Below are 16,991 nucleotides of genomic sequence, written 5' to 3'. Positions count from 1 at the left end.
TTTTTGCACACGAAAAAATGGGAGAAAAAAAAAAAATCAAGAAAAGAAAACGACAATAAGAGAAAACAAATCAACAAAGCAGGGAAGCAACAAAATAAAGAAGGAATAAGGCAATAAAACAATAAAACAATAAACAATAAAACAATAAAACAATAAAACAATAAACAATAAAACAATAAAACAATAAACAATAAACAATAAAACAATAAAACAATAGAACAACAAAACTTCAAAACTTCAAAACATTAAAACAACGAAACAACAAAAGAGTTGTAAGAGGCAGAACGGATAAAAAAAAAATTCAACAGGAACATGGCAATATAACAGGATTTAGTAGTAAACCTTCTATTCTTTATATATAAGTAAAAAATTCCGTGTTTTTTTTTTTTTTTCTTTTCTTTTCCTCACTTTTTTTTTCACTTAAAATTATAATATAGAAAAAGTAATAGGGTGATAGAATATTTTTCTTTTTTTTTTTTTTTTTGCATGGAACAGATAAAATTAAAATATGAGTTTTGTATCTATTTTATATTTTTTAAGGAAACTCCAAATATAATATATTGTAAATTTTTTTATTTTTATATTAACTTAAAAATAATAGTAACACTAATAAAATAGTAATATAATAGAAATATAATAGTAATATAATAATATTATAATAACAATAATAACAATGGGGTCAATAATACTAACATTATTGCCATTTTATTGAAGGGAAAAAAAAAAAAAAAAAATCATACTAGCATTTCCCTATGGCAATTTTAAAAGGTTCAACGAAAAAAAAAAGAAAATTTTAATGAAATTTTGACTTCACATAAATATATACATATAATTGTATGTATATAAATATATTATATGCAGTGTAAATTGTTAAAAAATCCCTTATTTTTATAGCTACAGTGTTTTGATGTCAATTACTTTTCATACAATTAATTAGTTTCTATATATTTTAAGGAACGATTTTTAAAAAAAAAATATGCAAAAATTGTTTTAAGCAAAAGCTGCTTTAGAACAATTCTTGAAATATTCAAATTATTATTTATAAATTTTTTTTTCCTCTCCCCCTGTTTAAATAATTTATTTTTGTTCTACATAAAGCTATTTTGTAACCTTAATTAAAAGGAAAAATTAATTATATTATGTACATTTAAGAACGTAACACTTGTAAGTTCTCCAGTTCACACTTACTACGAATTTATATTTATATATATATATACAAATTCATATGTTGTGTTACATGTAGATTAATTTCGAATATTTTGTTTTTCTTAATGAGAATATTAAATACACACTAGTTGTGTATACATTCTAATGATATATATCTCTAATAAAAGTTTATATTTAAAAAAAAAAAAAAAAAAAAAGATGAATATAAAAATAATTTTTCTTTTTTTTAAAGTATAGTGTGGAAGAGCATTTGCAATTATAGCACCTCAGTTCATTTACGAATTCTATTCGTTCTTTCGCATTTTTAGATCTCCTTTTCTTTCCCTTCTTTTTACTCTTATTTTTCTCATATATTTTTCCCATACATTTTTCTCATATATTTTTCCCATATATTTTTTACTTTTTTTTTTTTTTTATTGATATATGTGCTTAAAAAAGAACAGTATATGTACAGAACACTCAAGTAAAGTACTAGAGAAAAAGTGTACGACTTTTTATCTGTTAAACCTAGTTGGTATTGTGGATCCAGTTAGTGAGATAGAAAATTTACAAATATTCTCAGATAGCATTTATTATAAAATCATTTCATTCTATAAACATTTAAATATTTTTTTTTACTGCTAAAGTAGTAGTACTGTTTTTAAAAAATCCTTTCCCGAAAAGTGTAAAATTGTAAATGATTTATACTACCTTATGATAATAATATTGGTAGAAGTATAATTATTGTTGTTCGTTTTTATTGTAATAATAGAACTTTACCTAATACAGGTTGTTCATAGGACTCAGTTTTACTCATACTCACGAAGCACTGCGAAAGCTATTTAGTGTATTACACCTTGCGTACCTTTAATAAGGAACTAGCCAATTGAGGTGCATCAACAATTAAAAGAAATCAAAAAAAAAAAAGTAAAAGCATAACAGGAAAAAAGAAATAATAAGAAGAAAAGATAGGAAGAAATAAATAAGGACATACAAACTATTCTAAACAAATAAGCAGCAACAAATAAGTGGAAACAAATAAGCAGATATAAACAATTCAAAACAAATAAGAAGAAAAAAAAAAGAAAAAATTATTTTTTCCATGTTCATAAATATGTATAAATGCATGAAGCTGCCAAAGAATAGAAGAAAACTTGCTTGTAGAGAAATCAGAAAAGCAAATAATTATGAACAAGTGCAGAGTGTTGATACAGGGGCAAATGGAATAGTAAGTAACGAGAATGAGGTGAATAATATACTAGAGGGTGATAGAGAAGAATGTAATAACACTAATATAAATAAAAAAGTTTTCAGTGAACAAAATGTATATGGATATATACCAGATATGAAATATTCTAAAGATGGTTATAGAAAAGAAGGGAGCAAGAGTAGCACTAGTGTGGGTAATCAGAACAGAGAACATATAGCACAACCAAAGGATAATTTCCATAAATCATATATAAGAAACTCTACAAATAATTATAATCAAGTAAATTACATGAAAAAAACATCGAATGTTGACCACTATGTAACACATAATAATGCTAGTAGCTGGAGCAACTACGGAAATGGACATTCAAAAGAGCAAAAACAATTTCTGAACAAAGAGTATCATAACCAGAGTAGTGGTAATACTAATAATATTAGCAATACTAACAATATTAGCAATACTAACAATATTAGCAATACTAACAATATTAGCAATACTAACAATGCTACTAATATTAATATTAATAGTAGTAGTAGTAATATTAGAAGTAGTGGTAGTAATATTAGAAGTAGTGGTAGTAATATTAGAAGTAACAATAACAGCGATAATAATTATGGTCGCATTCAGCACCCGTCCAGCATGAACAGCCATAATTATCCTCTACTTACGATGAATAGAAATAGCAAGGAGTACACTAATAATGATGATATACATAAATCTAATAATAAATATAATGATAAAATAGGAATTGTAGAATCTGGAAATGTCAAGAGAAAGACGTATATGTTTAACAATATTGCAGATACAAGTGGAAAAAAAGTTACAAAAAAATTAAGTATATTAGAAATGGATAAAAAAAGGGATAGTGATGTCAAAGCATGTATAGAATATTTTAATTCTTTACGTAAAGGTAATAATACGGATATTAATTCCATACTTGAAATTAATAATTTCAAAGAATTAAATATACCTAAAGAACATTTAGAAAATGGTGATTTTTATAGATATGTAGAGTATTATAAAAAACATAATTTAAAAGATTTAGTTAATTTTTATGATGAAACTTATAAGATGATAGATAAAAATAAACACACCAACTATGAGAATAAAAAAAAAATGAGTAATCCGAATAATCTAAACGAAGATGATATAAGTCACGGAAATAGCGAAAATGGCAAAAATGGAGAAAATGACAAAAATGACAAAAATGAGACATACAATAATACTAGCAGTACAACAAATATTGACAACACGTCAAATTTTAAGGATACAGGAGATGCCAAAACTAAAAGAAATAAACGCTCAGGAAATGTTTCTCGTGATGATAATTCAGATGCAGAAGGAAAATCATTACATAAAAAAAAAAAAACAAAATGTGATAAGGATAAGAAGCCAACTTTTTACACTATTAACGATCTGTTCGACTAAGCCCATTCATCCACTTTCTTTCTACAACTGAAAATATGAAAGCCTTTTTGACTTGTAATGAATATGAATATACACATTTTATAGGGATTATACGAAGCTTGCATGTTCCTGGTTTGTTTATATGTTTAAAGCGCGTAAGGGGCTTACGTCATTATGACAGTGTGTTCGTGCGCGTAAAGGTGTATAAGCTTATAGATGTAGGTACAGTGTAAAGTGTGCATACGGTGTACATATGCATGATGCATATTATGCATAAGTTTACACTTGTGCAAAATTTGAAATATAGAGTTACATTTCTAACAGGAAAGCAATGACAGCAATAGCCTTTTCGTTAATGCATATTATAGAGTTGTGGGTCTTTTATTAAGAAAAAGATGATAAATATATATCCTTATAGCATTAATTACGAATATGAAAAATGAGTATTTTAATGGTATTGTTAATGTCAAAGAGTGTGCAAGCGTGTATGTACTCTTTTATACTTTCGTTCATTAGAAGACTGCATTTTAATGCTAAAAAATGGTATACAATCATTTTAGGTACATGGATATTGATATCACGAATTTGTATATTACTTATTGTAAAAGTACATACATGTACAAATAATCATTTATAATTATTCGGATTGTAATGTTTGGAATTTATTTCTGTAAGAAGACCTTCAAAAATTCATCATTTTTATGGATGACCTCTTTTAAGTTTCATAGCTGTTGTTAAGTCATTAATTTATGCACATGTATGTATATGTGTACGGGTATACATATGCAAATGTACATGTGTATGTGCATACATACGAATATATATTTGTGTACATTTTTTTTTCGTTGAAACTTTTTTACTTGTTAATGCAAAAATGCTTTTGTAAAGTGGAATAATTGGAGTATCATTATTTGTTAGGTATATATGTATATGCACATATGTCTGTACATTTGTGTATTTATTTATGTATTTTGAGTTTTACTCTGTGAATTAAATTTTTTACAAGTTCTATGTTGCAAATTTTAGGCTGTTACGGAAATGTACGTGTATAGATGATAACATATATATGTACACATATGTATGTATTTGTACATACGTGTATAAGTAAGGGTCAACACCATCTCTTTTAGAAATTTGTGGTCACAATTTCTGATTGATACACATGCAAATACATCATATTTTTAAAATTATATTTTTTTGTACCCTTGTAAAAGAAAAAAAGAAAAAAAAATGATATATTACTCTTTTTTTTTTTTTTTTTTACATATCTAATATTCTTTTCCAGTTTTTCAATTTTCCAACTTTACAATTTTTCCTATTAAACGTAAACAAATTTCAAATTAAAAACATTACAAAAATTTTAGTCTACCATTAGCATGATTTTATTTTTTTTTTTTTAGAAAAAAAAAAAAAAGAACACAAATTATTTCTCGGCAAGGAAAATGAAATTTTAAATGATTAAAATTTTTAAGTCAAATTAAGTCAAATTAATTTCGAAAAAATGATGGGGAAATCTTTTACAGTTATAGTACTGCAATAATTAACTATGAAATAAATGACAAAGAATATACTCATCAGACAATTTGTACTTATAGAATGACTGAATATGTTATGATATACGCACAGGCGTGCATACACTTAATGCATATAAATATGTGTAGGTGCGTGTGGGAATGTATATATGTGTGTATATGTATGCGTATATGTATATGTATGCGTATATGTATATGTATGCGTATATGTATATGTATGCGTATATGTACATGTATGGGCATATGTATATATATGGGTATATGTATATATATATGTGCATGTGTGTACATACATACATATGCGCGCTCGTTCGCTTGGGCAAAATTAAAAGGGGAGGCGGGACGAAAACAGTTGGTGTTAATTACCGAGAAAAGAATGTAGATGCTGCGCGTTAGTCCTTTTCTATGGGATAAGATAACTTAGTGAAAACGTCGGTTAATTGAAGACCTTGTGGGTGACTTAGGTATTCACCTGTTTCTGCATCAAATATGGATATAGTTTGATTGCATAGCAAGTGGCCTAAATTTTCACTTGGGCAATTAGAATTTAACAATAATTTGCAGTTAGGTGTTTCTTGAAAAATAAATGAAGTGACTTCCTTACTCTTATTTGTACATTTTAATTTTGCATAATTTATACTTCTGCCCTTTCCTGGTTTGTTTAATCTAGTGTCAAAAGAAAATTCATATTTTAATAATTTTCCATCAAATAGTAAATAAATATCAATATCTGATTCACTACTTTTCAATGCTGTAATACTGTAATCTTGGCCATACTCTAATTTCCTTAAACATTTGGGTCCATCAATTTTTACCTGAATATATATATTTGGAGGAAGGGAAATAATTGCAATGGTGTCAATTTTTTTACCAATTAACTTTAATCCAGGTGCAGGTAATTTGATCTCGATATCTTTTGGTATAATAATATGCCCCCATTTAAATAAATGAACAAAAAATCCCCACTCTCCTCCTTCATGTGTAATACTTGGAACAAGTTCACAATTTTTAAGTCCGCTCAAAGCGAAACCTCCATAAGCAATAGCTAAATTAGTATGTGGATTAACACATAAAAATCCATTGTTAAAATCTACTGATTTAACAGTTACATTATTTTTGTCATTTATACTTATGACTAATGCTGTTTCTGAATTTATACGTATTAATGTAACATGTTCATTTAGCATACTTAAAATAATTTTCCAATTTTTCAAAAAGGTTGGAAATCTTTCTCTATGGTTATAATTTATCTTTTCTTTTATTCCTGGTATACTAATATGTACATCTTTTTCACCTTCAATAACAATATTGCAGTCTTCTTTGCCCCAAGCTTTAGCATCATATTTCCCACTTAAAATAGTATCAAATTCAGAGGGTACCTTTTCTAACTGTGGCAAAAACTTAATTCTTCCATCATTGAACACAGTAGGTCTCAAAGCTATTTCTTCATGATTTGATATAGAATACCACCCTTTTTCATCACTATATTGAAACTGATTCCAAATAACAGCATTGTCGGGAAGTTTTGAAGTAGCAGGAGGGGTCTTGAAAGTGCACTCTATAACATTTGTCATATTTGACCACTAATAAAAGAAGTTGTCATGTAAAATATTTATTAAAAAAAGGCAATTTGTAAGTACACGAACAAATGTATGTACGTAAATATATTATGTGCCTTTTATTCTATAAAAAACGAAAATATTTTAAAATGCTGATTTGAAAAAAAAAAAAAAAAAAAAACGAGTTTATAAGGATTTATAGCATTATACTGACAGAGAAAAGGCAGACAAACCGAGAAACAGACAAACGGATGAACAAACAAAAAAAAAAAAAAAAAAAAAAATATATATATATATATATATATGTATGTACGCGTGGACAAATATGAGGAAAATTAAAATTTGAACAGTTATATATATAACAAAGGAACGCTTATATTTTAACATATATTCTTCTTTACATATGACAATAAATTTATTTTTCACAAGTAGTTAATATATTAAAAAAGGGAATGGTAATTATTTTTATAAAAATTAAGCACGTTGTAAAAAACTTAACAGTACATGCTTGGTTGTGATTTTTATGAGTTAAAATGAAATTTACACTTGCTGAACTAGCTCACATGGACATATTTTTTTTTTTTTTTTTTTTTTCCCTTATGTATATAGCTTAAATAGGAAATATTTTTTTTTTTTTCTGATGTGTGCATATTTTTAAACTTGTTTTAACAACTTGAAAATTGTGTGCAACGGCATTTTCCCTTTTTTTTTTTTTTTTATAGAAAAAATACCATGAACTAATCATAAGATCTTAGATGATGAAAAACTGTTCATTTTAAGACTTATATATTTGGAAGTAAATTATATAATTATTTTCCTAAATCTTTAACATAATCCTGAAAGAAGACAAATTTTTCATTTTTTACTCTTACACGTGCTAATATTTTAACGTACATTTTTTTTCTTATTATTGTGAAGTAATTTATCGTGCGGAAGTGCGTGGTTTTATGTGTACGTAGAGGACTGCTCACACTTACGTAAGCATGATAACACATGCATATGCATAACGTTATGCAGTACTATCCTAAATACATTTTAATTTCCTAAATTTGTGTTTGTACCCATACATATATACATAATACGTATATATATATATATATATATATATATATGCATGTGACCATATGCGCATATATATATTTCTTTTTACGATACGTTTTTATTTCCTTATATGATGTTGTAGAATTTGATGCCAAATAAAATTTTCCATTCACAAACGTTATAGTACGTACAAAATTTTAAAGTTTACCATACACAAAAATTGGTTAAGAAATATATAGCTATGTGCTGAAATTAGTGAAAATATATATTTTACATAAATGACTAGCAGTTTCTAAAACAGCAACTGCTTATTTAAGTGCTTATTTATGTGCCTGTTTATGTGCCTGTTTATGTGCCTATTTATGTGCCTATTTATGTGCCTATTTACGTGCCTATTTATGTGCCTATTTATGTGCCTATTTATGTGCCTATTTATGTGCCTATTTATGTATCTGTTTACGTGCCTATTTATGTATCTGTGTACGTGCCTATTTATGTATCTGTGTACGTGCCTATTTATGTATCTGTGTACGTGCCTATTTACGTTATTCTGGTTGTTATTAAGCTATATATATTAACTTCATTCACATGAAGCAGCGTTATTTTTTACACACCACCCCAATTTTGATTACCATTATTCTCATAATTGTTGTAATCATTTTTTTATTCTAGTACCTCTGTAATGTTAAATAAGATGATAAGGAACTCTCAAAATTTTGGAAATATTAAAAATTTTTTATATTGTCAGTATATTTTTCGTCTAACTAGGAATACTCTAAGTAATGTTACTATATTTTATTTTTTTTTATTTCATTTCAGTTTTTTTTTTTTTTTTTCTTTTCTTAAGGGGTACCTTTATCGAAATAAGAAACATAAATTAATAATTCTATTTCATCTTCAAAATCTTCGTTCTGTTTTGAATGAATACTTTTATGAAATTTTTTTTTTTTTTAAAAAGATAATTTTTAAAATTTTGTCTATGCAAATGTAGCATAACGTATGTAGGCATATTTATGTACTCACATATGTATGTATATATATGGGGGAAAAAAGTAGCGTTTGCTTTTTACCATAATAAATATTATCACTTCATTTGATTCTTGAATTTTATAAGCCTAGTTTAGATAGGTGTATTTTTTTGAACTGCCTTACAGTTGTAAAATGGTGTTCTTTGAATGTTTTTTTTTTTTTTTTTACTCTTTTCATCATTAAGTATATATTCTCCAATGTTCCAAAATATTTTGTGTGACATTTTGTCTATTATAAATATAAGTAAAGTTTTTGCACACAAAAAGGTAGTTTACTGCATAAAAAAGAATAATATAATTAATTTTTCTTTTTTTTTTATGAACAATTCAGAAAAAATAATTCATAATTTATGCATTTTTTTAAATGGACTTATTTTAAAATCCAGTGGCTTACTCATTGGTGCATTATGTAATATTTGTTATCAAGTGTTTTACATTGTGTGAATATTTTATAGATTTAACACAAAAACGAGTTAATAGAAGAAAAAAAAGAAGATACCAATACTTCTACTTAAAAACAATTTGTTCTATTATTTGGTTTAGTGTTTTATCTCTAAATTTTTTTTTTTTTTTCTAGCATAAAATTTTTTTTCTGCCCTATACTTTTAACCCTTTAGTCAACTTTTTGGAAAATTTAAAAGCAGCTTTTGCAAAAGTTTCGCTCTTAAAGAGAAAACAAAAAAAAACATAACATAACAAAACACAACATAGCAAAACACAACATAGCAAAACACAACATAGCAAAACACAACATAGCAAAACACAACATAGCAAAACACAACATAGCAAAACATAACATAGCAAAACACAACATAGCAAAACACAACATAGCAAAACACAACAGTACAAAACGGAATTGAATAAACAAAATGAACAACGTGAACAAAACTGTCAAAAGGGGAGAAATATATTTTAATGGCTATTTAAAATATTCCAAAAGGAAAAAGGTACCAACTCCTGATAATGCCCATTGTGGTACATACTCAACAAGGAAGCAATGTTTGATGGCTTCAAAGAAGGAAAATGTTTTACAAAATATGCTAGTTGGGAAGATAAAAGTTAATCATATGGTTGATGAAGCGGTAGAAATGGAAGAAGTGAAGGAGAAGGAGAACAAAGGGGAAAAGGATGGAGGGAACGAAGATAAAGACGTAGACTTAACAGAACAATATGAACCGTACACTAGGGAACATAAATCTAGCGTTATTCTAAATAACATAAAAGAGAGGCTTGTACGAAAAAATTTTCACAATGGAAAGATAAAAAAAAGTTCTACACCTAAATTTCCAGAAGGACATAATTCTAATGACAACTGTGTTATTACCTTTCTTCCACATAATAATAAAGGTGTTTCATTAAAAGCTGAAAATAACGTTGTACTGCAAACTTGCTCTACTATATTAAACGGAGAAAAGGGAGGAGATAATTTATTAAAATCAAAAGATCTTTATACACAAAAAAAAGATTGTGCTTTGAAAAAAAATAACTTACATAACAAAAAAAAAAAAATTCTATCAAATAAGAGTTATAACGATCCAGCATATTTAGGTACGTACCAGAAATATGATTCTTCTGGACTTTATGATAAAACTTATAACAGAAAAAGTAGAAACAGAATAAACGAAAAAAAAAGTATATATAAATATGAACTGCCCACTATAGCTTCTTTAGGAAAAATGAAAAATTTAAACTATTTAAATTTTACAATTAACGAAAATGAAATGAATAAATATGCAAAAATGATTCTAAATAATTTATCGAACATATATTTTGAAGGTAACGTTTTACATAATACTATTCAACTTTGTAAAAAAACAAAGGGTAAAAAAAAAAAAAAAATTTACATTTAATTAATATTGGGGGCTTATAATGCATATATATATGAAGCCATTATAAAAACGTTAAAAAAGTGTGCCTTCCGTTTTTTTTTTATTTTCTTCATTATTATATCACGTCGTTGTTTTTTTGCTTCATTATTTTATAACTTCATTATTTTATTATTTTTGGCTATCTTTTTTTCTTTTTGCTAATTTATACCTATTTTGAGAAATCATAGAACTAAAAAGAATTTTATACTTTACTGAAATGAAGAAAAATTTGTTTTCAAATTGGTGTGTTAAAATAAAAAAAGAAAAATATTCCGCCAGTCATATTTTATATTGTATTTTAAATGGCAATTTTAAATATATTCTCTTTTTTTTGTTTGATATTTATACATCAGTAATGTTTTATTAACAGAAGTAAATTATTATCTTGTTCTTCGTACAGGCCGAACGGATTATTTTCTTCTTTTTATTTATCCTTGTCTATATTTATATAAGCATTTTTATATAATTTGCACATGTTATATATAAAACTAATCCACAGTTGTTACTAAAAATGCTTACACACTATATATAATTTTGTGCTTTATGGCATAACTGGTGATACGTATGTACATAAAAGTAATCCTGTTTTAGTTGCAGCGTCATTTATTGTTACTTCAGTTTTAATTTTTCTTTTTTTTTATTTTTTTATTCATTATTTCATGGCAAGTATAAGAACAATATTTTTAAAAGAATTCCACTATGGACTGATGATTACGAAAAAAAATAAATTAGTACCAATTATAAAAATAGTAAACATGTACACTAGTGTTACTACATTTACGTGTAGCTCCAACAAATTAAAAGTAATAGAATAACACTTCAAAGTAATGTTTTTTATAAAAAAATAAAATATGTTCTCTTATATAATTCCCTTAAATTGCATTTTTTGCGTAACATATTATAAAAAGTTCAAAACAATAACTTTAATAACTATGTATGCAACTTTATAAATTCGTGGGTTTTTTAAAAAAGAGTTTGTGCTTCAATTTATTCAAGTTTTCGTAAAGTGCAAAGATATAAAATGTAACGTTTTAGTAGTAAAACACATATATGTGCGATAAATGCATATACATATATATGTTAAAATATATACATGAGAATATGTGTAATTTGATATACATTTCACATGCTTATTTTTTTTTTTTTTTTTTTTTGTAAACATGTAAATATTTGATTTTTATGAGAAGTTATTACTTGCATTTGAACTCAACTGCTTTTGAACCCCTTCAAAAAAAAAAAAAAAAAAAAGATAAATTAAATAAACTAAAATAAATTACATAAATAAAAGAAATAAGAAATAAAAAAAAATTAATCTGCAAATTTCAAGTATATTTATTTATATTTTTTTTTTTTTTTGCACTTTCTTATAAAAATTAAAAAAATTTTGTGTAATCCACTTGCCTTTTTTCAATAACTTAAAAATTATAGTTGATTATTTAACCGTTCACAAAATTTCTGTATCAGTTTTAAGCTTCTAAAGTAAGAAAAAAGCAAAAAAAAAGGGGAAGCTTATGTATATATATATGTATGTATATATATGTATATATATGTATATGTGTATATATATATGTATGTATATATGTGTATATATATATGTATGTATATATATGTATATGTGTATATATATATGTATGTATATATATGTATATGTGTATATATATAAGTATGTATATATGTATTTATGTATATATGTATATATATGTGTATGTATGTATATGTGTATATATGTGTATGTATATATATATATATATATATATATATATTTGTTTCTATTTATGTATTCTTTAAATGTGAGAAATATTTTTTTCCGTCAAGAACATATTTTTAGGTGTAATAAAAATAAAAATATTTTTTTTGAAGAACCTCTTTATGTGAGCATTAACAACGGAAGAGCCTCCCAGTTAATAATATAAAAATAAAGAAGCAAAATAATACGCAATGGTTATTTCACTACCAAAATTAAAATATGCATTTAATGCATTATCACCCCATATAAGTGAGGAGACGTTGAATTTTCATTACAACAAGCATCATATGGGATATGTAAATAAATTAAATGGATTAATTAAAGATACCCCATATGCTAGTAAATCATTAATTGAAATACTAAAAGAATCGACAGGTGCAATTTTTAACAACGCTGCTCAAATATGGAATCATAGTTTTTATTGGGATTCCATGGGACCAAACTGTGGCGGAGAACCTCATGGAGAAATTAAAGAAAAAATTCAGGAAGATTTTGGATCTTTTAATAATTTCAAAGATGAATTTTCAAATATATTATGTGGTCATTTTGGGTCAGGTTGGGGTTGGCTAGCTTTAAATAATAATAATAAATTAGTAATATTACAAACGCATGATGCGGGAAATCCAATAAAAGATAATACTGGAATTCCTATACTAACATGTGATATTTGGGAGCATGCTTACTATATTGACTATAGAAACGATAGGGCTGCCTATGTTAAGGCATGGTGGAATTTAGTTAATTGGAATTTCGCCAACGAAAACTTGAAAAACGCTTTACAGAAATAATCTCTTTTACTTAAGGCAAAAAGTTTAAAATATGCAAAACTGATAACATAGATGTGTATGTATATATATATGTATATATATATATATAAATAAATATATATATATATTTATATATATGTGTGTGTACATATTTATTTATTTTTATATTTGTGTATTTATTTATATTTTTGTATATTTATTTATTTTATTATTTTATTATTTTATTTTTATTTTTTTGCACAACCTCTTTTAATTTTATATATTAATTTTTACCACCTATCAAGAATGTACTTTTATATTTTATTGTAATATGTATCGAAAAGTTTTTTCATAAAAGATGTAATTATTTTGTAAATTTTAAAACGCTTTAATAAGATTAATCTTCGAAAAAAAAGAAAAAGAGAGAATTAAAATATGATGAAGTGAAAAAAAATGAACGTTTTTAACTGTGAATAAAAAATATAGAATTTAACAGGAAATAAAAAAAATAAAATTTATTAACAGGAAATAAAAAAAATAAAATTTATTAACAGGAAATTTATTAACAGGAAATAAAAAATAAAAATTTATTAACAGGAAATCAAAAAATAAAATTTATTAACAGGAAATAAAAAAAATAAAATTTATTAACAAGAAATAAAAAAAATAAAATTTATTAACAAGAAATAAAAAAAAAAAAATTTTTTAACAAGAAATAAAAAGAATAAAACTTATTAACAAGGGGATAAAAAGAATAAAACTTATTAACAAGGGGATAAAAAAAAAAATATAAAAAGGTTCAAATGACAAATCTTAGTATGAACATATCAGATTTATCCCGCCCTTTAGTAAGGATTTTGGAATAACTCTTCATTCGTTCATGCTTTCGCTTGTTCATGTATTTGCGCGCTGGTTCATTTTGTTATAAAGATGATGAAGTTACTCAAATGTTTTTAACGATACAGATATGTGTGTTTAAAATAACACCAAAACAGTACGATAGTGTGTAGTAGCAAATTGAATAATAAAATATACCATTACTCTTATTGTCATTTTTAGGTAAAAATTAAGCCATATATTAGAGGATGTTAACCAAATATGACGTCCTCTCAAATTGTATGTTAAAAAAGAAAGTACTGCTGCTTTTTTTTGACAAATAATATTTTGATTATATATGCAACAGGCATACAAACAAAGCAAATAGTTTTGATTATATAATGCTTAATACCGTTTAATTTTAAAATTATGAGTTTGCATAATTGGAAAGACAAGTTTCATATTTGAATTCGTTTTTTTTCTTAATAAATTTTTTGATCTAATAAAATTCATTTTATTATATTTTAGATTTCTTTTATAAAATATATGGATGTTATTGTTTATTCCCTCAAAGATATCATATGTTAAATACGTTGCAATGCTTTTTACGATATTCATATGAAACATATTAGTATCGTTTTTCTTTTCTCTAGATTTAATATATGTTACATATTTTATACTACTCTTTTCTTTTTTTATTTTTATTTCAATAATGTAATTAGAATAATATTTCTGTAATGGAATAAATGTTAATGTGTAGTTATTTGTATCCTCCTCTGTTTTTACAATTTGATATTTTAAAGGTAGGTGTATCCAAAAATGTTTTTTCAATTTTCCTTGGAATATTAAAATTTCATTTCCATACATCAATACCTTAACACAATTAAATAAATTTTCCACATTTTCGAATTCTTTGTATTTTAAGAATTTATATGATGATTCTTTTCTGAACTTATCAGGCAAAAAATTTGAAAAATTTATAATATTATTCACAACATACATTTCTACAACTTTTAAGTTAATATTGTCATATGTAAAGGTTTTTTCAAATATTTTATGTTCTGTAAATCCATTTGTTTTTAATTCATAATTTTTCTTTAATTTTTTAATTAAATTTTTAATATAAATGTTCGATGGAACATATAGAGAATAATGAGGGCTTTTTTTAAACGTAACACCAGAATTGTATAACGAATTGATTGAATAAGCTGAGAGTAATGATGTTGTTAATATTTTCGTAATTTTTGCTTTGTTATTTACCGAATAGTTACATATATTATTAAAAACGTTAATTAATTTTCCTAAATAATCATCATCTTCATTCGGCAGTTTTATATGTAACTTCTTGGATCATCCTGCATCAACACATAGTGAAGATATAAAGAGCAAAATTGCAACAACAAAAGGGTATGCCCTTTTTAAAATCATTTTCTCCTGATTACTCTTCGTTATCACCTCCACTTGTTAGCGTTGTGTATAAATATATATACACATATATACATATATATATATATATATATATATATATATATATATATATATATATATATATGTATAATAATATTTGTTCGTGTTCTGTATGGTCAAACAGACTCTGCAATCACTTTCAAGAATAATTAAGCATTATCACATTTGTACATCATATATACATAAATATTCAAATATACATGTATGTATATATGTACACTTTAAATATGATTAGTTTAAATATTGAAAATTGGGAATGTTTTTACAGTATTGCGAGAATAAAAAAATTAGTAAAGTTTTATAGAGCATTCGAGAACAGCTATTTTTCCTTTTGCATTTTTTTTTTTTAGAAGCTATTAATTTATACGTAAAAAAATTTATTTAAAAAAAAAAAAGTTTTCTCTTTTGTGGCCCCTTTTTATTTTATTTTATTTTATTTTATTTTTTTTCGTTCATGTAACCAGTAGGAATATAATATATATCTTAAAGTTCCATTTTTTTCATCTTAATTTTTACTCTATAGTAATTTCAATAAATTATTGAAGTATGTATGACTTATTTATATGTATACAATTTGATACATTTGTAAAATATGGCTCTTTTTTTTTTTTTTTTTTTTTTCTATACTTTTTTGCTTGAATAATAGAAATCAAAATGACATCGGCGCTACTAGTGTTAAAGTACTTATGCCTTTATGTTATGTGTGAAAAATATGTTACATTATTTTATTTTTTATGATGTAATTATGTACAGGAAACAGAATGATGTCTATATGTATCTTGTTCTAATTAACTAATTGACTAACTAATTGACATATTAACTAATTAACATATTAACTAATTAATTTTTTTATTTATCTATGTATTTATTTTTTTATTATTTATTTTTTTATTATTTATTTTTTTATTATTTATTTTTTTATTATTTACTTTTTTATTATTTATTTTTTTATTATTTATTTTTTTATTATTTACTTTTTTATTATTTGTTTTTTTATTATTTACTTTTTTATTATTTGTTTTTTTATTATTTTTTATTTTTATTATTTTTTATTTTTATTATTTTTTATTTTTATTTTGTTTTCTGTTTCACTTGTGGGTATTTTTCAAAGAGAGCGTTTTACCTATAAGTGTATGTATATATTTCTAAAAAGGAAAGTAGCTTCAATTTTATAGCTAGTCTGAAAAAGTTTTAGACTACTTTGTTATGTAATATATGTGGACCTCTTGACAGTAGTATAAATATGTTTCTTTTTATTTCATATTAAATCGCAGACGTATGTAAAAATGATTTTATTTCTTTTGAAATAAAATGTTGTTTTGCTGTAATAATATATAGAGTGTGCTTAAAATATTAATTCCGGATAATAATAGATATGGAGATAGGTAGATAGACATACAGAAAAATAAATAAAGAAAAAAATT

At 24.6% G+C, this 16,991-nt stretch overlaps 4 protein-coding genes and 1 pseudogene across 4 annotated transcripts, besides 1 other annotated feature; 3 read left to right on the top strand and 2 right to left on the bottom strand.

Annotated features, from left to right (window-relative positions):
* Positions 1-2,272: 2,272 nt before the first annotated feature.
* Positions 2,273-3,784, top strand: PmUG01_14041700 (conserved Plasmodium protein, unknown function; the record flags this gene model as incomplete). Its single annotated transcript, XM_029007979.1, has 1 exon — positions 2,273-3,784. One exon carries the CDS (start codon positions 2,273-2,275, stop codon positions 3,782-3,784), a length of 1,512 nt encoding a protein of 503 aa, XP_028864314.1.
* A 1,903-nt stretch (positions 3,785-5,687) lies between these two features.
* Positions 5,688-6,869, bottom strand: PmUG01_14041600 (conserved Plasmodium protein, unknown function; the record flags this gene model as incomplete). The annotated part of the gene is made up of 1 exon (XM_029007978.1): positions 5,688-6,869. One exon carries the CDS (start codon positions 6,867-6,869, stop codon positions 5,688-5,690), a length of 1,182 nt encoding a protein of 393 aa, XP_028864313.1.
* A 2,923-nt stretch (positions 6,870-9,792) lies between these two features.
* PmUG01_14041500 (conserved Plasmodium protein, unknown function) lies at positions 9,793-10,773 on the top strand (the record flags this gene model as incomplete). Its single annotated transcript, XM_029007976.1, has 1 exon — positions 9,793-10,773. One exon carries the CDS (start codon positions 9,793-9,795, stop codon positions 10,771-10,773), a length of 981 nt encoding a protein of 326 aa, XP_028864312.1.
* Positions 10,774-12,729: 1,956 nt separating this feature from the next.
* On the top strand, positions 12,730-13,326 carry FeSOD (superoxide dismutase [Fe], putative; the record flags this gene model as incomplete). Its single annotated transcript, XM_029007975.1, has 1 exon — positions 12,730-13,326. One exon carries the CDS (start codon positions 12,730-12,732, stop codon positions 13,324-13,326), a length of 597 nt encoding a protein of 198 aa, XP_028864311.1.
* Positions 13,327-14,505: 1,179 nt separating this feature from the next.
* On the bottom strand, positions 14,506-15,528 carry Sel3 (annotated as a pseudogene).
* Positions 14,506-15,528: a sequence feature (selenoprotein, putative).
* Positions 15,529-16,991: the final 1,463 nt, after the last annotated feature.

The sequence above is a fragment of the Plasmodium malariae genome, assembly GCF_900090045.1.
Source record: "Plasmodium malariae genome assembly, chromosome: 14".
Classification (NCBI taxonomy): domain Eukaryota; phylum Apicomplexa; class Aconoidasida; order Haemosporida; family Plasmodiidae; genus Plasmodium; species Plasmodium malariae.
Note: the sequence above shows the minus strand (reverse complement) of the source record. Positions and strands in the feature narration are given on the sequence as shown.